Genomic DNA, 26,702 nt, shown 5'->3' with positions numbered 1-26,702 from the left:
TTTTGTAGTTAGTCAAGTGCATGCGGGGCAAAGTGAAATAGTACATTTCATGTACTTATTCAATCTTTTATGAAACCAGTTATCTATTAATTAATTAGTTAGTTGTTTCATTTGAATTCTTTCATTTAAAAATTAGCCTATATATTTATTCATTCATTCACTTATTTTCTTATTCATTCCATTTTTTTCACATTTTAACTTATTTATCGATTTATTTAATCGCTTATTGTTTCATTTTCTTTTTTCTTTCATTCATTCATTTTTTTTTTAAATTTATTCATTTATTAGATCAAATATATCCTTAACAATCAAGTATAAAATATTTTACTATAAAAAAGTTATATTTTTTACTTTGCCCCATAAACAAAAGGGAAAATTTTTCACCTTTTTGAAGGTAAATTTACTGTCAAAAACAAAAAAATAATGTTTAAATGCAAGTTTTATTATAAAATACATTGCTCTTTCTTTATGTACCATAATTTTCAAAACAATTTTTCAATTTGTTCATTTTGAAAAATGTAAGTAATCATTACAATTTCACTTTGCCCCAAATTCCACTACAAATTTATGCATCTTCTGTGTAATTAAAATTACAAGCAAATACTAAATATATTTATGTACATAGATTACTTAAAAATTAATTAGTAACACTAGGGTTCCCACTCACTTTGAGAGATAAAATTGTCTGATTTTTCCTGGTTTTCCAGAAGAAATTAAACCCCTGATTTTTGAATTTGCCGCTTTTTATCCAATTCTAAAGATCATGACTTTTTTTGCAGCATAAGCACATACAAACTATTAAGCAATATCACATAAGAACGTCAGTATTAATTCTTTAATTGCTTCTTGCTGTTGATACAGTAAGTCATTGAATAATTTTTAGCTTCACATGAGAATACCAGTATTCATTTTGGATTCAATGCAATGGCTAAAGAACAAAAAAGAAAAAAAAAAACATACTAATTGCATTCGTTTTTCAGGTCAAAGATTTTTTTTCCCCAGTTTTTTATAAGAAATGAATACAGTCAATTCGCGATAACTCAAATATGACTATAACTTGAAGTTTTTATCAAGTCCCAACCCCTTTGTCTTTGATTCCATGCTAATTATTCTCAATATCTCGAAGTTAACTTCCTTTAACTCGAGGTTTTTTTCAATAATGACTCGAAATTTATTTCGAAAGAACGAAAAGAAAGAAACAAGTGACTATGAGAGAAATATTAATTCACCTTCACTTGCAATTCCTGCACAATAGACCTCTAAAGCAAGAAGAGCACCTGTTGAGCCAATGTGCATTAAAGGAGTTACATGTGCGAAAATAAGTTAGCAAGTTTTCTTTTGTTGTCAGGGGTCAATCCAGGATTTTTTTCTCGCTACCTATATTTGTGAAAGTATTGCATCATTCTATTTTTGGGAAAGTTTTTTTTTTATCAGCATTGTTTTTTTTTTTTTTTTTTTGGAAATTTTAGAGGCATCCTAATTTTTGTAAAAGAGAAGTAGAACAAGTGAAATTTTAGTTCGAAAAGTAAATGTCATCTAGTATTATTTTTAATAGATTTCGTTTTTTGGGGAGGGGGGGGAGGAGCTAAAAACCTAAGAAGTACGAAAAATATCATCGTAATTTCAGCTTAATGGGCTATCCACTGTGTACAAAATAGGAAATTATGAGAAAAACGGTTTCCCAAAACAGATGTTGAAAGATTGCAATAATATTGCATAAAAATTAGTTAAAATACTACAAAAAGTTTTCTATTTACGCGATTGTTCATATAAACCTGCTTAGAATTTTATTTTATGAGTAAATTTTGTTTTAAACAGAGAAACAAATTTTATATTTTAAAATGCGAATTTTTGTGAAGCCACTGATTTTATAATTTGTTTTTTGTGAAAGTACCGATTTCAAAACAAGATTTTTGTGAAGGTACCGAAAAACGGTAGCAAAATCAGCCTGTATTGGGCCCTGGTTGTGCTGTACTGTTTACACTTAGACATGTTGCTGGACTACGAATTTGCTTTTAAGCTGTCAAGTCAACCGATTGTACCTTTATTCAAAGGCTGATCTAAGTTAAGATGCGTTCTCCTTCATTCTTTAGTTCGATCATTTTCTAATAAGTTCCAGAGAAAGAGAGAGTTTTCTTTACTATTAAAGATGTTTAAGCAAGTACTCTGTCGATGATTTTAAAAGAAAAAGATAAACTAAAGCGATAAAATCCATGAATAAAAATTTGAAACGAATGAAGATGTGCACCTTTTTTGAAGTAGAATCAGCTCTATTTAAGTGGTTCCAACAGTATCGAAATCAAAACCATGCTTTTGATTTCTATCTCAATACTTTTAAGTTCTGTAATTTTGTCTGTTATATGTACATATTAATTAAAATTTTTGATGGACTATTAAAATGTCAAGTACTGAAACTAGCGATAAGTCGAACTTCCGATGAGTCGAAGCTTTTTGTCGGTCCCTTTAGATTCGAGTTATTGCGAATTGACTGTATATAATTAATACATTCATTCCTAATAAAACCTGGTACATAAAAGTGTGAATACAATATCTTTTGTATTCGCACTTTTCCATGATGTTTTTAGATTAATATTTATTAAATACCTGAAGAATTAAAGGTTTACCAAGATTTCCTTGGCTGGTGGGAATTGTGCAACAACATTTATGGAGCATTCATGAGATTTTACTGTGCATATGCAGGAACATAGTTTGAATTAATAATGAGACAGACAATAATTTCATCACTAAAAACAAACATGGCACTGTTAATGCCTTTATATGCAATCCCGAGAAATGAAGAGCAACGCTTGGGGTCTTGGCTTTGTGAAGCAGTCCTAAAGCCCTTTTTATGAGTGGTAAAACACCACCCCTGGGGAAGATGCTTTTAGAACTTCAGTGGAAAAGACCATACAGCTCATTTCCAATGCTTTCATGTTCTTCACACACGATACAATAGCCAGTTTTCAATTTATTTAGTTTTCACCCATAGTCAGGCAGTACCAGGCACAAATTATTGAATCCATGTGTTCATAGACATTCATATTGCCAACACATTTCGTATAAATAAAAACAAGTCTATTTTATACAGTTTTCTTACATAAAATAACCTCTCCAAAGCATATGTAAAAAGAAGTGGGATAATAATAAGAAAGATATGGTATAAACATTTCACTAAACACTACATAATTAACTATATGTAATTCGGCGCACAAATAAAATTATTATGATGAGCAAAAGTACCCATATTAGAATAGACGAATAGGGGAAATTTTTTTTTGCAACAGGTTGACTTGGCTGCAAAACTGTTTTTTCTTTCAAAATATTTGTGGTTTTACACCTTAAAACTAAATTTGATCCTTCAGAACTACTCAAAGATTTAACATTTTCTTCTTTTTGCACACTGAAATCTGTCTTGATGCTACTATCTCTATGTGTTAATATGGAACCATTACTACTGATGGAATCCTTTACAGCCAAACTGGAAGTATCACATACAGCATCCTCACTTAATTCCTGAAAATAAATTAAACTGCTCATTAATGTTAAAAAATGAATGCTAACAGTATTTAATTTATAAAATGCTGTTAAGAAATCAATACTTGCACATTAAAAATAATAAAACTACATTTTTATGAAGAAATTCAACAGAACATATTCCAATGTGAAAGAGAAAAAAATATAAAAAGGCAAATGGAAGAACAGTACTTCAAGACTAGACTAATATCATAACAATAACATAAAGGAAGAAATATGTTAATTTCTGCAAATACTGATGGTCAACGATTCCTTAGCAAAAATGTTCGTGTTGTGGGTGAGAAATTAGTGTCAGCTTGTGTGAAAAATGAGTTATAATGATTTCACATAAGTCGAATCCCGTTAGAGCACAAATCGACTGTAATTTTGTTAAGCAGCAAAAGTTCATAAAACACCCTCATTTATTTTAGATATTGAGGGTTAAGTTTGCCAATTAAGACAAAAAGTCATTATGAAATTTATTTCTTAGTTTTTTTTTAACTTTAATTGATGACTTGATTAATTAATATTTCATTAAATGTAATACCTGAAATCAAAACAAATAAATTAACTTATGGAATAAAACCTTTAAAGTTTAAAAACATAAAATTCAAAGAATAAAGCATCTTAAATATTAGAAATAACGCACTTGCTCTTTTTAACCAAAGCCAGTTGAGGAAGAGTAACTGCTGAGTAGGTGAATCCAGGGCTGACTCAAGTCACGAGGTTACTCATAGTTGTTATTATCCAACAGCAAGTCACCAAAACTGCTGATTTTTTTCTCCCTAGATGTAAAATCACTCTGATTGGTGGATTTTAGTCATGGGATGTTTTTTACAGGAGAGGATAAGCAGAGGGGTTGGCAGCCTCATTGTCGATTTTGAAGCATGTTGTTTGGCTGATTTTTGAATGGTGTTTTTTCATTTTTCTATTTATCACTAAAAGATAAATTCCGCTTCCACAAAAACAAATTATACTCCGTACTAAAGCTGAAATGCTGGCTTTGCTAGTTGACAATTACAAAGAAATCAATGAGTACAAGAAAACAAATGCACTTGCTAACAGTGGAGTAGCCAGAATTCTGTTTCATGAAGGGCCCAAATTCTTACAGAAAGAGACAATCGCTTTTAACTATTTTTCAGTACATATATCTGAGAAAATTCCATGAAAATTATAACTTTTACGATTTTGTTTTTTAACTAATCTTATTGGAATGATTTTACAAACTATTTCCCACATTATACTTTATTCACTAAATTGATATGAGCCAAGTGCATTTTTTTTGTTTGTTTGTTTCATTTACAATATTGTCCCTTTTATTGTATTTAATGGAATTAAAACATCCTTGTCATTCCATAACAACACATAAACTTCAATTATTTAAATCCGATACATGAAAAATTATTCAGATCAACAGTTTCTTATTGCTATTTCAGTACCTTAAAAGTACTTACCAGTTAAAAAAATTAATTTATAGTTTTGTACAAAAATGTCATTCCACTCACAAAACAAACAATAGTGTTAAAATTGAAAAATGAAGCTATAAAAGTATATGTTTGTTTTTGTTTTAGCATTTTAGTTATAAAAAATTAAATGGAAAGGGGAAAAAATATCAGTTTTAATAAAAATTATTTCACTGTAATACCTCAGACTTTTGTTTTTCATCAAAAATATCATTCAGTCACACCTGCCCTGTTATTAATGTATAGACTTTGTTATAGATTGTGCTGAATATTCAAAACTGCTAATTATCAATTTTAACCAGTTATGCACCAATTGGGGAAGAGTTGGGAAAAATGGGACGAATGGGACAGCTTCATTTAAGCCAAAAGAAAATGCTTCAGACTCTTCCCTGATTTTAATTTGTTACACACACATTTATTGGATAAGAAAGTTTTCCTTTAATTTCGGCATGAATGCAGCTCTCTCATTCCTCCTGACCCTCACAAGTTGTTATTCCAAATATTTTTTTAATGATTAATAACCTCAAGGTTTATGTTTGAGTAATAAGATCTAAATAGTTTTTAATTAGGAGACAGAAATAATGAAGAGTTTTACCAACCATTGTGCAATAATTCATTTAAGTTTACATGGAAAAATATTTTAAGCATTAAAAATTGAGACTTCGCTTCTACTTAAGAAAATCTACCCAGTTATTTCCTCTTTAGAGACTTAGATTCCTCTGTATGTTTACATCAGAACATGGTCCTTTAGGTGCTTTTGACCAACACTGCTCTTTAAATAGATCTGCATTTTCTAAAACACCAACAATTTTCTTCACAATCCATGTCATTTTCTACACGACCCATTCTCCTGATAGAATCAAAATGCTGGAACTCTCTAAATTCTTTGAGTAAATTTCGACCATTTGGGTCTCAATTTGGAGAATTCTGATTTAATGATTGCCATAGATTAAGCCTTCGAACAGGGTGTGTTTTTGATAGTTCTGTCAGGGTAAAAAGAGACTTGAAACTGCTGCCCTTACCCGTCTTTATTCAGATATTATCAAGTTTCAATTAAAAAAAAAACTGATAAAATTTGTATTTATAAAAACTAATGTAAGTATAACACTGAGGATTTCTGTATGGGAAAATTATTGCTTAGAAAGCAATATAGAAACCAAAAGTTACGAGAAGAGAGAAGTAGGAGAGGTTTTCCTTCCACCGGAGAAATTTTCAAAATTGACGTCAAAAATTATACTTTTAGACAGTTTTTCATCTCATTATAGAAAAGAGAATGGGGTGCCATTCCAAATTTTTTTTCTCAACTGAAATTAATATAGGACTACTTTTGGTGAAGTTAGGGGATCTGGAGTTCCTCCCAGAAATCATCCGAAATAGCAGTTTTAAGTCATCTTGAGAGACGTTAGATGAGATAGCAGGTGTGTGTGGGGGGGGGGGGGGGAATGAAACCTGTTCCTAGAAAAACTTTCGAAATTAAAATCTTAAAGGCGCAATTTTGGGATACATTTTGGTAATAATGTTAAGGAATGGGTGGAGGTTCAGGGACCTTTCCTTGAGAATTTACTGAAACTGACATTCTACAAACGAGTTTTACTCTTTCTTTGATGACATATAGTAGGTCAAGGTTCGGGAAATGCCTGCAGAAATTTTTTGGCATTGAAGTTTTAAAAATGCAGTATTAGGTTATAAGCAAAAACAGTAGATTAGGTGCTCTTCCTCAGAAAAATTTCAAAATTGAAGGCCTAATATTGTGCTCTTAGGCTATGCTTGGTGAAATTAGTTAAAAATTTCAGTAGTTGAAAAGATAAAAAAAAAGTTTTTGAAATGAAATGAAATGAAAAGAAAAAAATAAAATAAATACTAAACATAATTTCCACATGAATAAGCATTACAACTCAGTCAGGAATATTTCGGGAGGGGCTCGTGCCCAGTAGGCCCTCCTTTGGCTATTCCACTGACTTACTAAATACGCAAAAAGATCAGGCTTGGGATGAGTTGGCCGCTCAGCAGTGGTGTTCCCATAGAGCATACTCCATACGCGCGTATACTCTCAAATATTTTGTAGACACCTCAAACCTCAAAAATTTTCATATTATGACACATTATGTAGTTGAAATCTACATAATGAGCGCATGGCATGACCGAACAAAAAAAAATGTTGAAAACCCCCATTTCAAGAAAGGATAGCACCAATGGGAATTCTGACGGAATCCCTAGCATGCCCCTAGGACTTCCTGCACGAAGAATCTTTCCAACAAGATTCAAGTAGATTTTCACATATTTTTTTTCGTTATATTTTAGTAACTACATATCTCTAGACTTAATATTCAAATGATACTTGTTTTCACAGCATAAAAAGTCAGTTCTTTCATTAATTTACAGTAATAATAACTTTTTAAAAGAAATGTTAAGTTGAGAAAGAGGAAAATGTGTATAAATGTAGTATAAGTAATGTCACAATATAAATATTAAAAAGCACACAAAGTTAAGTATAGATAAATAAGCAACTTATTAAGAGGTAAATGAATAAATAGTATGAACAAAAAAAGTGCTAACTATTTTATTTATTCACATATCACCATTAACAAGCTATTTAAGTAAGTAATTACTAAAAAACAAGTATATTCAATTCTCATCACTGATTTGTGTCTCAGAATCATAGGCAGATTAATCATGTTGCAATTGCGAGGTGTCCCCTTGATATAAGGGCCCCAAAAGGGATCCAAAGCTTAGCATGAAAAATTGTTTTTATTTATCAAAGGGCATCCTGCAAATGTAGTAATGTGTCTTTTAATGTAGTAAAATTATTGTTTTTGAAGAAAATCCAATGCACTTTTTTTCTTTTATGTAGGCAATTTTTCGAGGCCTACATTCAATTAATTCCAGTAATTCCAAATCTTCCAATGTAAACACAAGTCATAGTTGTCCGCTATCTTTATTGACGGAAGTAGCTTGTTTTTTGAGTTCGCCGTAACAGAGGGGCTAGATTTGGAGCTGAAAAACAACAGTGTTAACCTTGATCCGTGTTGGTTAATAATGTCAACCCTTCAAAGGGTGGGTAACCCTGAGATGCATGAGTTACTCGCCCTGGTTAATAAGAGCTTTAGTATTATTTTATCTTGTCTATCGCTACCAACCACATGTTTGTAACTTTTGTTCCGGATAGCAATTAGATTTTAACGTATTTCATCAGTAAGACGTAATATATCGCTACCTTAATGAAAGTTAAGAATTATACAAGCAGGCATGAGCCCCTATGAAGTTAGCAGACATGGAACCTTATGAGAAAAAGAATTTCTCCACCTTAAAAGTTTTCTAACTTTTTTGGCAGTCTCTCTGTTTTCTTGTAAAGAGGAGATGGGGGGGGGGGCAAAAGATCTACAAGTAATTTCAATGTATAGTAAAACTTAGTTTCATGATTGTAAGTCAACTAAAATTTTTTAATAGATTGCAACAATTACCTCTAAACAAATTGTTTTTGCATCAATACCAATTTCTGGTTCATTTTCAACATTACTGGATTGACATGAATCATCTTTTTTCAAGAAATTTTGCACAAGCCCACATTCTGTACATTTCCATTCTTGAGACCTTTAAAATAAAAGGGAAAATGAAATAATCATGCAATGGTTTAAAAACAATTGACAGTGTCCTTTGAAGTGCATACATTCAACATATTTCAATATTTCATAGGGAAATCAGATGGGTTCAGCTATGGACAGAGTTCATCTTTTGCCTCAGGTAGGGCAAAGGCTAAGCTACAGGGCCTTAATTTGGGGTTAAGGGGGGTAATAATACCCCCTCCCATCACTGTTTTTCATAAACACTATGTTCCTTTAAGTATTGAGCATGCAACATTACCCTCCTCCTCTCCCTGAAAGCTAAACAAGAAAACTTAAAGTTAACAAGCGTATTCCGTTCCTGGCCAAAAAGTAGTACTAAAATGAGAAGAATGTGTGAGTAGCAAGTTTGGCAGGAAGATTAAAACAGTTAAAAATAAGTTTTATGAATTTTTTTTACAGAAAAAAAGGAAGAGGATGAACTTGTAAAATGTAAGATAATTTTCATATGGAAATGTTGTTTAGGAGCAATATATTGTTTTGAAAGAGGGATATCTTTAGTAGCGTCGGAGGAAAGACAGGCCTGGCAGTGGAACAATGCCTTTAGAAAATTTTCAAAATTGAAGTCTTAAAACTAAATTTTAGTCGATCTTTGGTGACTAATGTCTCTAACATTGGGGAAAATAAAAAATCCCGAGGCTTTAAATTACTATCAAGTCCATATTTTCAAGATTATACTGTATTTCCTTGCAGTTCAGGTGGGAAAAAATTGAGATCAAGAATCTTGCATAACAATAAGTGATAACATGAACAGCAGTAATATTAAACAGAGAGAACTGTATAACAGTTTTTTTCCCTTTGCAAACAATTTAATAAAAAATTTGCTTCATTTAAAAGAAATTTTAGTTCAAGTTGAAGATACAGTACAACCTCAATATCTCAAATTCTTGGGACAGGGGAAAAATTGGAGATATCGAGTTTTCGAGTTATCAAGCTTTTGAAAAAATTACACTAGTAACTCTCACAATTACACACACATACACTATATGCAATTATATATGTACTATGGAGTCACTTTGAATTACGATCAATAAGTTAGTCTTCAATATTTTACAAGATTTGAAATATTTGAAAGTGCACAGGATGAGATTTTGAGATGAACAATTTCAACTTTGTTTCTTCCCCTAAAAATTTAAAAAATCTTAATTTTATCTTCAATCCGTAGCTCCCCCACATTCAAAAAGTTTTCAGCTGCACCTTTTGTAGGAGTTAAAAAAGCAAAATTTGAAAATGAGGAACGTATTTTCCGTTTTTGCTTGAAAACTGACGAAAAATCGGTCCTCAGGACGTGTTAGATAGGAATGCAAAAAAAAAAAAACTCGGGGGACAACACTCAGATAAAAAGAACTACAGCATCCCCTGATACCCACACTCCCCTATTATCTTGCTCCAATCCCCTATTCTCAAAATTTCTAAGAAAAGGGATGAATAACGTTAAGCAATTGTTCTTGGAACTGGTTTGGCTACAAAAATTGCCGATGAAAAATAACAATTGAAATTTGCTTCTTAAAAATTTTTTGACATAACTAGGGTTTCAAAAAATAAAGTTCGAGATAACTATAGAAAATGCATAAGAGTTTTTATAGAAAATGCTGGGGAATTTTTTTTTTTTCGATTCACCAAGGATTTCAAGATAAGGAGGTTTGATATATAAAAGTTTGACTGTAATTATTTTCCCCTCTCTTCTCACGATGTCTACTTACCCAGAGATCCGTAACTTCCTTATATTTTTAGAATGAAATGTAAAAAAAATCTGGCATTATATGTAAAATCAAACAATTACAGCAAAATGAAAAACAAATAATTCACTAAGTAGTGTAATTAATTGATGAAAATGATACTTTTTCTTCATATGTGTACTTTTATTTACATTAAAACTATAATATAAACTAGATATTAGAAATAAACTTGAATTATTTGCTCTCGACCCACTTTTTTGCTGAAAAATGATTTAGTTTTAATCAATTGCCTTAATATACTTAAGGGCTACACCCCTTGCTGTTCTTTAGAAATCTCAATATCTTCTTTTATTTCTTTATACACTATTAAGTTAAATATCACAAATGGCCATTGGAAACAAACTGTTGTAAAACAGAATTTTTCATAGTCTTGATCCAAATAATTGCTAACTAATGGTTTTAAATTTTTCAATCCAAACTACAAAATTAACTTATTTACAATAGAAATTCAAACTGAACAAAAACTCTAAAAATGTAATATTTTCCAGTTTCGACAGTTTGGACTTTTGCAGGGATAGAAGTGACATTTGCCAACAAAAATATAGGAAAATATAGGAATTTTCTGAAAAAAATATAGGAATTGGATAGAAAATATAGGAATTTTCTGAAAAAAATATAGGAATTCGATGGAAAAAATAGGAATTTTTTGCAAACAATATAGGAATTTTTCGAAATAATATAGGAACATTTTGAAAATAAAAAAAAGAGGACATACAGGAATTTTTATAACAAGGCAGGCCAGTAGGACATTTTTTTTTTCAAAATGCAATACAGTCGCACCTGTCTATCTCGAATTTTACGGCACATAAGAAAAATTCGAGATACGGAGGCTTCGAGATACAGAAGTTTTGAAAAAAGTTCTAAAAATAAGTAATTGGAGCAATGACTCGAAAGTAAAACTTTGGGAGCAATTTTACTAATCAACAATGTCCCCTTCCTCTCAGTTTCAGAATGGATTTAATTGCTGGAAAACTTGCTTTTTGTACATAAAGTTTTAATTCTGGAGGATTATGTGACTGCTAATATTAAGAAAAGTGCTTTCTGTCTCCAAATTCCAGTCAATAAAGATTGTTGTGGATGGAATTCAAGAAAGACACTTAAGTCAAAATTCGAGTTATGCATGTTTTCAGAAAATTTCATTCAAGACAAACATGGGGGAAAACATTGAATTAATACTTTATGTGCAGGGAAAATGAAAAACTTCGACACAGAGAGGTTTTTGAGATAGGCAGGTTCGAGATAAACAGGTTCGACTGCACTACTATTTGATTAAAAACATGTAATAACACTACCTGACATAAGTGCAATACATACGCATAAATAAGTCTAAAAATACAAATTCTGCTTTGTTCATAGACTTTTAAGCACTTAAGCATCTTGTCTGATTCCATCCCGTGAATGACCAAATATGGCGACTATGTTTCACACGTAGCTGCTGGTCCGGTAGCTTTCCGGTTGGAAAAAAAATGATAGCTCCAGATTTACCCTATTATGTTGTTTGTATATTTATTTTGTGAATGAGCTGCTTTTGAATGTGGAATTTTGTGAATGGGGCCGCTTTTACGATGCGTAAATTTGTGAAGGGGCCGCAAAGCGGACCCAAATTGTGTCTGGAACGACCCCAAAGTGTCCATGTCTTTCCGACTTCCTCAATTCTTTTAAAATCGAGAACAGCTTTGCGTATTCTTTTTTGAAAACTTGGCTGTGCGGCCTCTTCGGAGGCATTATTATTAAAATGAACGTTTAGTTGATACGTGAGCTGCAGCACCTACATTCCACACAATTAAAACCAAAACAATCGAAGTTGAGATGAGTTATCCCGCAAGTAGCAATAATTGCAACCGTAGCCAAACGCAAAGTTCCGAAAAAAGAAAAAAAATCGTGCGTGTGGAGACCTGAAACGGTAAGTGGCTGGAGAGCCCTTCCTAGAATGACATCGTCAAAACCTACACAGCCCATGCGCCCACCATGATCGCCCAAGTTCATCGACGCCAAGTTCGAAAGTGAAGTTTTGAGGACTTGCGCAGGAGCTTCATGGGCTCAGAATTGAGCTGCAGAGACGAGCTAAAGTCAAACGCTGCTCCACTCAGGAAGAAACACGGTACAGGGCACTCAACACATTTTAGCTTTAGAAAAGGAAGGAGACCATTTTCAATTAAAAAGAGGACTAAAGAGGACCAGTTAGGATTAAAAAGATGACCTTGGGAGGACCATTCATTTAATTTCAAGGAAGCACCAAAAGGCAAATTAGCTGCCTTCTGCTAAATCCATGAAGATAATTTGTTAATTAACCATAATACTGAGATTTTTAATGATACAATTCCTTTATCTTCTGCACAACTGTTCTTTTTATCCATTGAATAATAATATTATTTACACAAACACTTGGATGGGAGGGGGGGGGGGGGTGCTGGTAGTCTCACAGAAGGATAGATGAAGCTGTGCTTCATCTTTCCTTAGTTTAAAATTATTTTTGTGTTTTTCTGTCTTGTAATGCTTCTTAATAGCATTATACCCTTCACAACCGATATGAATCTATCACACACCAAACAGATCTACTGTATTCAAAGTTTTCCTAAAAATGTCTGAAATGCTCAATCACAAAGGGAAGCAGATCACATGAGGCTTAGTTTTGCAATTTTCATATTCAAAGTATATTTTCAAGAATCATAAAGCTTACATTAAAAAATTACTCCATGATTGCAGGGCCATGAGTGCTTTGAACTTTTATGGGGGGGGAACAAATCCCCCCTTAGCAGGCATCATGCCGCCTGCCTTGTCTAGTGGTCAGAGAAGTCTGACTGCGACAGGAAGGTTCGGGTTCGAATCCCGGCTCGGGCATGGACATACTTTCTTTTGTCCTTTCTTTGTGTGAATCTAATGTTATGCTGTGAATAATTGCCTACCCTATAAACTGATCCTTATGACATGTGTGTACTGTGGAAGTCGGACTTCACACCAAATGACAGTGCAGTTGGAAAAATGAAGCAGCGCATCCCAAATTGCCAGCCTAGCTGGCACATGAGAAAAACAGCAGGCATCATGACAATGAAATGATGTACACAAATTCAACTTGATGAAATTACATACTTCAACTTTGTTTCATATAAAAATGCTACTTTATAATGCTATGTACTCAATTATTTAAATTTAATATCCCCCCCACACAAAAAAACAGTAATAAACGAAAATAAGCAAAGAATAATCAAAATTAAGTTTGAAAAACTAAATAAACTCTAATTAAACACAAAAATTATTAATTTTTTAGTTATCTAAATAAAAATTAAAACGTATCATGTCAAAAGAACTTCTAATTGTCATAAATATAAAAATATTTATAAGACGCAAAACTATTGAAAGCTCACAGAAGCATATTTTCACGAACCAAGTTCAATGTTGGCATGTTTCCCATAAAACATTTATTTTCTACTAAATTAAGCATAAAACATGCTAATCTAAGGTGGCATATGGGAAAAACATTCGATTGGGAAAAATATTTCAACATTTACATGATTCAAAAAGATTGAAATTTCAAACACAAAAAGCAATTTTCCACGAAGTCCGAGTAAGTTCAATGTTACCGTGGTTTCCAAAATAATTCCTTGGTTAATTATTGAAATTAAATGAAAAATAAGCTAATCTAAAGTAGCATATGTCAGAATAACTTCCAATTGTGGAACACATCAAAATATTTATAAGATGCAAAAGGATTGAAATTTCAAACGCGAGATGCAATTTTCCGTGAAGTCTGAATAAGCTCAATGTTGTCATGGTTTCCAAATTTTTTCCTTCTTTAATTACCAAAATTAAACTAAAAATAAACTAAACTAAGGTAGCATAATATGTTAAAATAACTTCCAATCAAAATATTTACAAGATGCAAAAGGATTGAAATTTCAAACGCGAGAAGCATTTTTCCGCGAAATCCGAGTAAGTTCAATGTTGCCATGGTTTCAAAAATAATTCCTTCATTAATTCTTGAAATTAAACGAAAAATAAGCTAAGCTAAGGTCATGTCAAAATCACTTTGGATTGTAAGAAGCATCAAAATATTAACAAGATGCAAAAGGATTGAAATTTCAAACGCGAGAAGCAATTTTCTGCGAAGTCCGAATAAGATCAATGTTACCATGGTTTCCGAAGTAATTCCTTCGTCAATTATTGAAATTAAACGAAAAATTCGCTAAACTAAGGTAGCATATGTTAAAATAACTTCCAATTGTGGAACACATCAAAATATTTACAAGATGCAAAAGGATTGAAATTTCAAACGCGAGAAGCATTTTTCCGCGAAATCCGAGTAAGTTCAATGTTGCCATGGTTTCAAAAATAATTCCTTCGTTAATTATTGAAATTAATTGAAAAATAAGCTAATCTATAGCAGCATATGTCAAAATAACTTCCAATTGTCAAAAACATCAAAATATTTACAAGATGCAAAAGGATTGAAATTTCAAACGCGAGATGCAATTTTCCGCGAAGTCCGAATAAGCTCAATGTTGTCATGTTTTCCAAATTTTTTCCTTCGTTAATTACTAAAATTGAACGAAAAATAAGCTAAACTAAGGTAGCATATGTTAAAATATCTTCCAATTGTGGAACACATCAAAATATTATAAGATGCAAAAGGATTGAAATTTCAAACGCGAGAAGCATTTTTCCGCGAAATCCGAGTAAGTTCAATGTCGCCATGGGTTCCAAAATAATTCCTTCGTTAATTATTGAAATTAAATGAAAAATAAACTAATCTATAGCAGCATATGTCAAAATACTTCCAATTGTCAAATACATCAATGTTTACAAGATGCAAAAGGATTGAAATTTCAAACGCGAAAAGCAATTTTCCGCGAAGTCCGAATAAGCTCAATGTTACCGTGGTTTCATAAAAAGATTCCTTCGTTAATTATTGAAATTAAACGAAAAATACGCTAAACTAACGTAGCATATGTCAAAATAACTTCCAATTGTGGAACACATTAAAATGTTTACAAGATGCAAAAGGATTGAAATTTCAAACGCGAGAAGCAATTTTCCGCGAAGTCCGAATAAGCTCAATGTTACCGTGGTTTCTAAAATAATTCCTTCGTTAATTATTGAAATTAAACGAAAAATACGCTAAACTAACGTAGCATATGTCAAAATAACTTCCAATTGTGGAACACATTAAAATATTTACAAGATGCAAAAGGATTGAAATTTCAAACGCGGGAAGCAATTTTCCGCGAAGTCCGAATAAGCTCAATGTTACCGTGGTTTCTAAAATAATTCCTTCGTTAATTATTGAAATTAAACGAAAAATACGCTAAACTAACGTAGCATATGTCAAAATAACTTCCAATTGTGAAACACATCAAAATATTTACAAGATGCAAAAGGATTGAAATTTCAAACGCGAGAAGCATTTTTCCGCGAAATCCGAGTAAGTTCAATGTTGCCATGGGTTAAAAATATTTCCTTCGTTAATTATTGAAATTAAATGAAAAATAAGCTAATCTATATCAGTATATTTAAAAATAACTTCCAATTGTCAAAAACATCAAAATGTTCACAAGATGCAAAAGGATTGAAATTTCAAACGCGAGATGCAATTTTCCGCGAAGTACAAATAAGTTCAATGTTGTCATGGTTTAAATTTTTCCCTTCTTTAATTACCAAAATTAAACGAAAAATAAACTAAACTAAGGTAGCAAATGTTAAAATAACTTCCAATTGTGGAACACATCAAAACATTTACAAGATGCAAAAGGATTGAAATTTCAAACGCGAGAAGCATTTTTCCGCGAAATCCGAGTAAGTTCAATGTTGCCATAGTTTCCAAAATAATTCCTTCGTTAATTATTGAAATTAAACGAAAAATAAGCTAAGCTAAAGTCATGTCAAAATCACTTTGGATTGTAAAAACATCAAAATATTAACAAGATGCAAAGGGATTGAAACCTTAAACACGAAAGCAATTTTTCGCGATAAATCAAACCGAATATATATATGTTCAGAAAATTGCACTATTGAAACACAGTCCAATGATTTTTGAAAGAATTCAAGCAATAAAGAAACTTTTCATACATTTTCAAGGTTTTCAAGCACTTGAAAAAAAAAAAGACCTTTTTTTCCAATAACCTTTCAAGGTTTTTTTAATCGGCGTACGAACTTGGTTTAACACGCGCTGCGGCGGCGTGTTTGGGTGTACAGTAACTTTTAACGAAATGAAAAAACTTTTAAAATGTGATATTTAAGTAAAAACTATGTAAAAGCGGACTAATCAGACTGAAATGTTAAAAAGCGGACTTTACCATAAAAAACGAACTTTGGCGGGAAAAGCGGACCATTTGGGAGCCCTGCTTAGATAAAATGGCGTCTGCGCGTCGCTCGCGGAAATGCAGTAGCAAAAAGTCGGGGGAAAAGTTAAAAAAAAAAAAAAGGAAGCGGAAACTGAAAATATAGGAAAATATAGGAATTATAGGAAAATAGGAACCTTTTTCAGAAATATAGGAAAATATAGGAATATAGGAACGCTGCGATGCCTGCTTTTGGGATATAAAATTAATTCTAATATAATTACATTTTAGAGTGAAAAATATGTCCATTTGAAAAAAGAAAATTGCTGGTTTTAGTCTGAGTTATTGATAGAATAATCTATTTTGCCTCTTCGGCTCACATCAATAATACATATCCCATTCCAATTTTTAATATTTTCCCAGCATTTAAATTATACTTCCAGTATAGTTCTGGTACTTTCTGTATCAGTAGATATCCTAATTTTGTAACGTATATTAAAATAACACAAGTATTCAAATTAAGAACAGTGTTTGAGTTCTTTTAGAATTGCATATAAATGAGGAAAGAAAATACAAAGCAGAAATCAAATTTTAGAGAACTGTAATCAAATAATAATATATAATGATATTTTTTAAAAAAAAAGACTTTACTTTAAAGCTAAAAGTTGCCTTTCTTCAGGGGTATATTCTAAAGAACCAATAGCACCATTTCCATGTGTAGGCATAAATCCAATGATTGCCAGTAATGCTGTCCTGACTAATGAAAAATAGTTCATATTAAATATAAAATTTCAACACAATTAATAGGTGAACTGTTCTAAAAAATTATCCTTTTAAGTAAATACCCATATAACAAGGCTATGAAAACAATAAATGTAGTGGTAAGCTACAATCCTTCAATCAGAGTATGTCTATAACAAATCTAAAACTACTATGCAAAGAAATAATCAAATCAACATTAAATGGAAACAAAATATTCATTATTAAGTAAGAAAATAACTACTACATTGGTTTACAGGTACAGTAACTCCTCATTACATCGTTCATTCAGATATATTGTGCTTTTACTCGGTCTCCAAAACATCAAAGGCAATAAAACTTGGTTTCATAAATTTAAGTTCACTTAAGTAGAACAGTGGTTTTACAAATGTTATTAGTCAGAAATGGTTTCTCATTCTCCTTTTATAAAATTTGCTTGCAAATTATACATTTTAGAAACTGAAAAATATCTTGTTCTGTTTCCAGTAAGGATGTGTCATTCATGAACGAACAAGTCGAAAAGAACAAATCCTTAAAATGAACGGCTCCGTTCGTTCACCTAAAAAATGAACGACCGTCCTTTTGAATGATGAGCAGTTTGGAGCACTAAATTGATACACTTGTGACAAAAATTACAATTTATTTTTGAATTACATTCATCTTTACTTAACCCCTCTTAATCAACCTCAAATTTCCTTTTTCTCAATGAATTGCAATATATTCGTGTCTAACTTTTCTACTTTCTGCTTTATTCATAATTTTTCTTTAACCGCAGCAGTTCATTTGCAATTTTTCAATGTATCCACTAGAAATGTTTTGTTGTTTGTGTTACTAACAAAATGTTTGGAATTTCTACTTTTTGTCCATGCACCTGCTAAAATCCTTCTCACGCTTTCTGTCGCCAAAACTATTTCTAAGGGTACCTTTCATCACTTTTCTAGCGATCCTTGTGCCTTCTATACCATCTCTGCTATCAATTACCATCCATATTGATCTAAGATTCCACTAGGCTTGACCTACCCTCATCGAGTTTCTTAAAATTGTTACCATACATGAAGAGGAAAGTTGTATAAAAGTTGTAAGTAAGAATTTCTGCCTCTTCATCAGGGTTAACTACTAATCAGGGTTGCCAGGGGTTGAAAGGTGCCTAAAAATGAGTAATTTACAATCATCGAGTTTCCGAAAATCGTTATCATAAAAGAAGAGTAAAAGATGAAAATAAAACGCTAAACTAAGGTTGCCTACCTTTTTTGGCTCCCTAATCAGGGTTGTCAGGGGATAAAAGGTTTTCAATGAGGGAGATAATTTACCCCTCATTGAGTTTCCGGAAATTGTTATCATGAATGAAGAGTAAAAACTGTAAATAAAATGTTTAAGTAAGGTTGCCTACCTGTTGCATGTGAACTAATCAGGGTTGCAAGAGGCTAAAAAGTGCCCAAAAATGAGTAATTCACCCTCATCGGATTTCCAAAAATTAGTGTCATAAATGAAAAGTAATAAAAACTGTAAAGAAAACGTTAAAGTAAGGTTGCCTACCTGTTGTGCGTGAACTAATCAGGGTTGCCAGGGGCTAAAAGTGTCCAAAAATAAGTAATTTACCCTCATCGAGTATCCAAAAATTGCTGTCGTAAATGAAGAGTAAAAGCTGTAAAGAAAACGTTAAAGTAAGATTGCCCACCTTTTTCCAGTCCCTAACCAGGATTGTCAGGGGCTAAAAGGTGTTCAAAAAATCAGTAATTTACCCTCATCAAGTTTTCAAATAAGTTATATAAAGAATGCAGGTAAAAATATTACAAAACCTATGGTATAGGGTGCCTAAGCAAAAGTGCTCCAATCATAGGGTTGCCACTATTCAAAGTTTCAATACTGAAACTTCAAACAACTTCCATCTTTAACTCTTCGTTTATGATAACAATTTTCGGAAACTCAATGTGGATAAATTACTCATTGTTAGGCACCTTTTAACCCCTAGCAACCCTGATTAGTTCACGTGAAAGAGGTAGAAATTCTTACTTTCACGTTTTATTTACAACTTTTACTCTTCATCTATAGTAACAATTTTAGGAAACTCGATGAGGGCAGGTCAAGCCTAGTGGGATCTCGCCCTATATCGATTTGGCTTTATTTTTAACTTGACGATTTCCAAGCCACTTATTTTACATTTAACATCCAGAGATTTTTAAGGATTAATACTGTCTCATTTTTCTACCATTTAAAAAAGTGTTGCGGGTTTTTTTTTTAGTTTTTGTTCTCATTGGTACTGTGAAATAATGATTTTGAAGCTCCCTAATATTTAGGCGAGTCTCTCTTTTTTTTTAAAATAAACTATCCGGTAGTCCGGCTGAGTTATCAATATATTTGTTGTTACTTTTTTTTTTTGCTATTGGTAATATACTATATGATGTATACAGTACTGTAGCGGGGGGGGGGGATATTTGAAGGAAACGCATCTCTTTCTTTTGGGTAGATTGTGGGTTAACATTGCATGGTTGACAGATGATTGTTTTGAGGAGGGAGGGGGGAGGTCAGTTTCAACAACTTACGCCAGTTTTTATTTAAAAAGCAGATGTTTTATGAAACAATATTTCTGTTAAGTAATGTACATAGTTTTAATAAACATTTCTTTATTCTTGTGTTTTATATTACAGCCTGTTTGTTTTCTTTTTTTTTTTTTGCAGTTATCTTTTATTTATTTCGTGATTTATATTTTTAAGAATGTAACTGAAAGTACACATTCAAAAATTTTTTTTGTTTTATTTTCATAAACCATACTACACTTGGCGATATATTTCTATTTAGAATTAGTGCACTGTTTCATGTACGTTCAATTTTGCAAATTGTCTGACATCAGAAACAATTTATTTATTTTTTCATATAGTAGTTAAATTTAATGATGAAAGAGAACTTGCGATTTTTGGAACGGAAAACCTATTTTAGCATTTGGCAACAGAGCAATATTTTATGGAACAAACTATAATTGCTTTATACATCTAAACCTGAATAAAGTTTTTTTGATTCATTTTTCATAGACATATTTTCTTAATTTTAGATGATTTTAGTAATTTTTCCTTCAAAGAATATTGCTGATCCGATGAAACATTTCGAATGTATGTGAGTATGTCATGCCGAGAGATCTCCTGCAACAACTTTTTTAAATGAACAAAGTCGTTCAAATGAAAGAGTTAAATGAACGGATAAAAAGAATGAATGGATCATTAAAAAGAACCGCATTGCCCACCTATAGTTTAAAGACCGCTTCTTGTTCTGTTTTACATTCTGCACTTAGTCAAATAGGCATAATATTAATCAGGTATTTTAAATTTACAGCTAAATATATTCTTGCAAGCCTTAAAGTCATGAATTTTACACTTTGTTACTTTTTAATTCTACTTATATTTTCTTTAAAGGGAGGGAAGGATAGTTCATTTGGAACAAATAAAAATAACGCATTAGCAAGCTGCTTTTACCACCCCTAGTAAATGCAAGTTTAATTCTGTAAAGTCATTCATAGCTTAGAGAGGAAAATTTTTGAGCTTAAAGATTTTCCAGAAAACTTATACACCTCTTTCATTCTGTCTGTATTAAAATCAAATTTTAAAATACAGTATAACACTGATTTAACGATTGCCAAGGGACTGGAAAAAATTATTATTCAAACAAGGATATTGGTAAATCTAGGAGCATTTCAATGCAGTCAAATTCGGATCAGAGAAATGTATCATTAAATTGAAGAAATCCTTAAATCGGGTACCCTTAAATCGAAGTTGCTCTGTAAAAGAAACTAATATGATGGATACTATCTAAATCAGCATTTTGTTGATGTGGGTACCTCCTCGTTTTCTGACATTTATATAACAAGCACTAGTCTTCAGCCATTTCTGGTAAAGCAGAATCAACGAGCACAACCTTCTATACCAGTTTAAAACTAAACCGCGATTTGTATTGCCTAGGAGAACATCACTGCTACACTACTTTGAAAAAAAAACTCAAAACTAGATTTTCGATGATGAATGTACATAAGTGTTTTCCCTATATCCTCTTTCCCTAGTACTCTATATAACGTCAGTTGTTCACTAACATATAAGAATGTTTGCACTGATGTCACTATGCCACGATTTTGCAGTTTATTTTATGTTGCTATGTTAGTATTTTGCAATTGTTTATTAATTAAATGTTTTTATTTAATATCGGTCTGCCTTCATCATTATACAATTTATCTTCACCTTATATTGCGCAGTCAGTCTTTTAAAAGAACCGTGGAACAAATTCACGGTTGTCAGACAGATTCTGTTGCCTCAATTCTCGCCAAAAAACAAAAGCATTGCCAAGTACTGCTCGCTCTATCGTCTCTTCACCCCGCTTTGTTTCTTCTCGCCAAATCCTCTCTTTGCCTTGTGTTGTTTCTTCTCCCCAAACAAACAGCTGTGAAAAGATTAAGTAATGTTGATAAAAATGGACTTAGCCAAAAATTTTTACGGTAACAAAAAATTATTGAAACAAATTCAGTCTCTACAGGAACAAATGGAACTTATGTGAAATCAGCTAAAAACATCACCTTCTCCAGCACCTTTCCTTTCTCAAATAGACCCAAATATTGCTGCAATTCTTGCCACAATGATGGCAACGCAAAACCAATTATTGAAAAACCAAATGTTATCCAGGTCACTTCTACCAATGACACAGCAAACTCTATTACCATATTCAAGGATACACCATTGACAATGCTATTGAATGGCATAAAGAAGTTGACAGAATCGCAACGTTGGCACACTGGTCTGATGACTTCAAACTGATTAATGCTATCTCTTGCCTTGCTGGATCTGCTAAAAATTGGCAGTTAAAAAGGGAAACTAGTTTTGACAGGTCAAAAAACCCATTTTTTTATGTCAAGAAAAGTTAGTAGAACTATTCAAGAATCTGTTGCCAAATTTCAGGGGAAAATTCCGATTTGTTCCAATGCTAATGAGCACTTAAGTAACAGTGAAAATTCGAAAACATTCACAGCAGTTTTTTTCAAGCACTTTTTTGTTGAAACTGCTTTTTTTAGTGGTGGGTACTTTAGCTCAATGAGTTATTAACCAATTGTTCTGAAAATTTGTACGAATTTTTTTTTAATTCAATTATACTCAATATGAACCTAAATCTGGGATGATTATCAGTAAAAAAAAATTATTATTTCTTTTTTTAATGCAAGAAATATGAAAAAAAAAAAAAGGTAGAAAAGCATGGCATTATAAATCAAACACCTCAAAAACACGCAATTTTCAACTTTTTTGATCTCAGATTCATATTCTTAGGAAATATGTTGTCTACGATTAAAAAAATTGATAATGATTACAAATAAAAATTGTGGCATCGGTAATGCCCACTAGCAACAAACTCTGATGGCAACCACCCATGGACAGCAGCTTCTAACCTCACTTTTACAGGAGAAAATGCCTTTAAAAAATTAGAAGGTGTACTTCAAAAGATGAATAAAATATTCTACAAGTTTAAAGAAAATCTGATTATTTCTTTCCTGTTAAAAAAATTAACAAAAAACACTAAAATTTTGGCCTCCTAAACTGGTTACCCCCCTCAACCGGAGGCCAAGCCTTAAACAATTGGAATGCATAGAAAACAGCCTTTGCTCTGAGATTTAAAAGGCACATTACAATGCAATAATTTCTGGCTCACCAGAATGATTGTAAGTTAAAGCCCAGTGAAACTTTAGTCAATCATATATGCAAAAATTGCTTTCCTTGAAAAAGCTTCATTTACAATCCCACAAGCTGGTTGTATTTCAATGATAATTGGCAACATCACAGAAGAAAAATGGCAGATTGCCTTAACTACATAAAACTCAAAAACTGTTGCAGAATTAATTGACTGGGCAGTGGCACTTGAAGCAATTCAAGGTTAAAAACAAGAAAATAAGCCTTAATACTTCAACGAAAACTTTGAAAAAACTGTCAAAATATTCCCATGCACATGAAGAGCAGCACTGCAATACAATCCTGCAACTGATGATATTCAAAATATTACTTGCTGGCGATATGTTAAAAAAGGTCATGCTTTGTTTATGTGCAGTTATTGCCTACCCAACGAAACTTACCCAGAGTTCAAACCCGAAACTTGACCCCATTCACTTAAGAGTACATAAACCAAACAAGAACTTCTCGCCTAACAGTACACTCTACTGTTTTCAGAAATACTGCACCCCATCACCTACCAGCATAAATTTTCCAAATTTACACCACAACACAAATCACAATTAGACAACTCAAGTGTTTGAACCTATAAGCACCAATGAGGATAATACTATAAACTTCATTATAACTCATGTGAACGAACATGCGTTAATACCTGTCACTATAAACCATAAAGCTGAAGTTCAAGCACTATGTGATTCTTGCACAGACATTACCATCATTCAGATTTCTTGCATTCCAGATGATGCTGTTATTCATCCATAGATAGATGGGAAATTCCAAGTTGCAGACCATGGAATAAAACCTGTTGGATGGACTTCTTTAAATATTAACATAGGCAAGATTAATCAACTTATGCCCCAGGTAGGAATTTGCTCTCAACTTTTACTTATTTTGGGATTTGATTGGCTGCAACAAGCTCACGCTACATGTACTTATCCCTCTAGTGGTTCCTTATGCATTTCTACACCAAAGGCACTCCATTTATCTGAATGTTTCCACAAATGTAAACCTAGCATAAATTTCATCTCAATTCCAATGAAATATTACAGCCGCCACTAGAACATGTTTGGCTAGTAACAAAACTAAGTATCATTTCTCCTCAAGCTAAATTTATTCCTAAATTAGCAGGACTGTCTATGACACAACAATCTCTACTTGAAGCTGTAATTGGACAATTTTCAGGCATTTTTTATTCTGATGATGACAAAATTAGATTATGTCCTTACACGGGATTCAAAATAGAATTGCAACATGACCAGCCTATTAGATGTTGTCCTTATCACATTACGGAGCCTGATCGTTAATTTCTGAATATTCAAATTCAAACGTTGTTAAAACAAGGAATTTGTCATCATTCTAATTCACCTGATGTTGCCTCTACCTTTATTGTGGTAACAACCCTTTCATGAAACCACTCCAAGATAAGTAGTTGTAGATTTCTCCAACACTATCAACTCCATTACCAAGATTTATTTACACCCATTTGACCAGATGGAAGATGTGATAAAACACACTGCAGGAAAGCATTACAACTCTGAAATGGATGCAAAATTGGTGTTTCACACAATTTGCATAAGAGAATCTGACATATACAAAATTGGCTTTATCAGCCTTGACGGACATTATGAGTTCCTTCAGATTCCACTTGGCTTGATCCATGCCATCTAAAATGACACGAGCAATAAAAATGACATATGACCACTTGACAGCACATAATGAAAGCACAAACATTCACGATATTTTAACATGAGGATTTCAGCTAGTATTTTAAAGTTATTGCAACACTCTAGTGCTACTCACAGCACTGGTTTCAAGTTGATGCCAGAACAGTCACAATTTGCAATGCTTGAAATCACTCCCTTTGGTTGAATCCTTTTCCCAAGATGGTGAACGTCCTGATCCCAAACGAATAGCAACAGTTGAACCACATACTTTCTTGAAATCAATTCAATAAGTCGGTAGTTTTCTTGGATTCACTAACCAGTTTAGGAAGCATGTTAAAAACTATGCTGTTATTTCAAAGTCACTCAGCAATATTCTCAAAGGATTCGAAAAGAAGACAAATAATGCCTCCATTGCTTTATATAATTATGAACAAGGCAGGCATGATCGAAATCATGAAAGTTGTTGTCATAACCGCTGCCGTTCTTGCATATTTCAAACTAGGATTGTCAATCTATGTAGAAACTGATGCATCTTTTCAGGACCAGGTTTATGTTTGTCTCAAGATCAACTGTAAATGCTGTGTCATTGAATATGCATCACTTACTTGAAAAAATGTTGGCAACCTCAACATGCTGGTGCAGATGGACCATGCTACATGCTATGTGATTGCTACGCCTCTTGCATATCTTGCTGCACTCATAGTGACTAAAGAATTGAATCACAACATCATATATTGATATGGGGCATATAGTATGTTTTTATCAGACTTAGGGCTTGACTATACCGCCCATCACACTCATCAGTTTTTGCAAAAATATGGAATCACGCAATCTTGGACAATGCCATATTTGCTTCAAGCAAATAGTATTGTTGAATGAGCAAATGCTGTTATTTTATCAAGTTTGAAAAAACTACTGACAAACATCCAAAAAAATGGGACGAATTAGTGCCAAATGCCTTACTAGCAAATAGCACCACAAAGCAAAGTTCAACAAAAAGTTTCAGTTTTACTTGCTTCGCAGGTATGAACATCTTCCCACGAACTTCACATAGCTTTTTTGACCACACAACATGCAAAGATCAGCTTGATCTTCTGATCATAGCCAAGGCTAAAGCAATAAATGATGTGTACAAAACGAATTTGACTAATAAATGCAAGTTTGAGCTCCATCGTCGTCTGCATTCCTCTGAGCCAATGGATCTCATTTTATATTGCTGAATAAAAGTTTTTTTTTGTTAAACACTGTCTTTGAGTGGCAACACCCAGTTGTTTATGAATATATAAGACAGTTCGAAATGATGTCACTACACTAGGATTTTGCAATTGTTTATTAAATGTTGCTATTTTAGTATTGTGCAATTATTTGTTATTAGTTAAATGTTTTTATTAAACATCAGTCAGTCTTCATCATCATGCAATTTATCTTCACCTTATACCTATTTTATATCAACAAACAAAAAGTTTTATAATTCAAAGCAGAGAATAATTTATTTTGGAACTATTCTAAAGCCAATCAGTTGATTTATTACAGACAAAGATTTTACAAGTTAAAAGTTTTCAAAATAAATTATTTAAAAAATAACTGCAAATATCAATAGATTATTTTCAATTAAATAAAAGCTCATTCTTTAAATGACTCTTACTTGACCATGATGGTCGCCAAGACTCAGGATGATGACCAGATATGCTTAGACATATTTTCTTATTGATTTCAAACCTTCCATTTGGCTAAATGACAAAAAAAGTTTTTTAAACACTCATATTTCCATTAAACAATGTTACATAAATGTATTTCAAATGCATGTCATTTTAAATAAAAAATAAACAAAAGAACATAGATAAAGATAAAATCTTATAACTCAAAAGTAAATACAGTGTTTGTGTAACCAATATTGAAATCTAATAATGGAATTTTAAGACTTAAAAGTAAATATAGTGACTAAAAAATAATCCCTTCCAAAAGTTATGAAATAC

At 32.2% G+C, this 26,702-nt stretch overlaps 1 protein-coding gene across 1 annotated transcript in view; it reads right to left on the bottom strand.

The window, feature by feature from the left end:
- Positions 1 to 1,434: 1,434 nt before the first annotated feature.
- The window catches only part of LOC129218111 (ubiquitin-conjugating enzyme E2 J1-like), a 66,120-nt gene continuing 40,852 nt past the window's right edge, over positions 1,435 to 26,702 (bottom strand). Inside the window, exons 4-7 of the mRNA XM_054852308.1 lie at positions 26,372 to 26,456; positions 17,262 to 17,367; positions 8,438 to 8,567; positions 1,435 to 3,513 (exon numbers count right to left, since the gene is read on the bottom strand). Of these exons, the coding sequence (XP_054708283.1) occupies positions 3,187 to 3,513; positions 8,438 to 8,567; positions 17,262 to 17,367; positions 26,372 to 26,456 (648 nt within the window). The 3' untranslated portion in view covers positions 1,435 to 3,186. The remainder of the gene's footprint in view (positions 3,514 to 8,437; positions 8,568 to 17,261; positions 17,368 to 26,371; positions 26,457 to 26,702) is intronic.

The sequence above is a fragment of the Uloborus diversus genome, chromosome 3, assembly GCF_026930045.1.
Source record: "Uloborus diversus isolate 005 chromosome 3, Udiv.v.3.1, whole genome shotgun sequence".
NCBI lineage: Eukaryota > Metazoa > Arthropoda > Arachnida > Araneae > Uloboridae > Uloborus > Uloborus diversus.
This window is presented reverse-complemented; position numbering and strand designations above follow the sequence as displayed.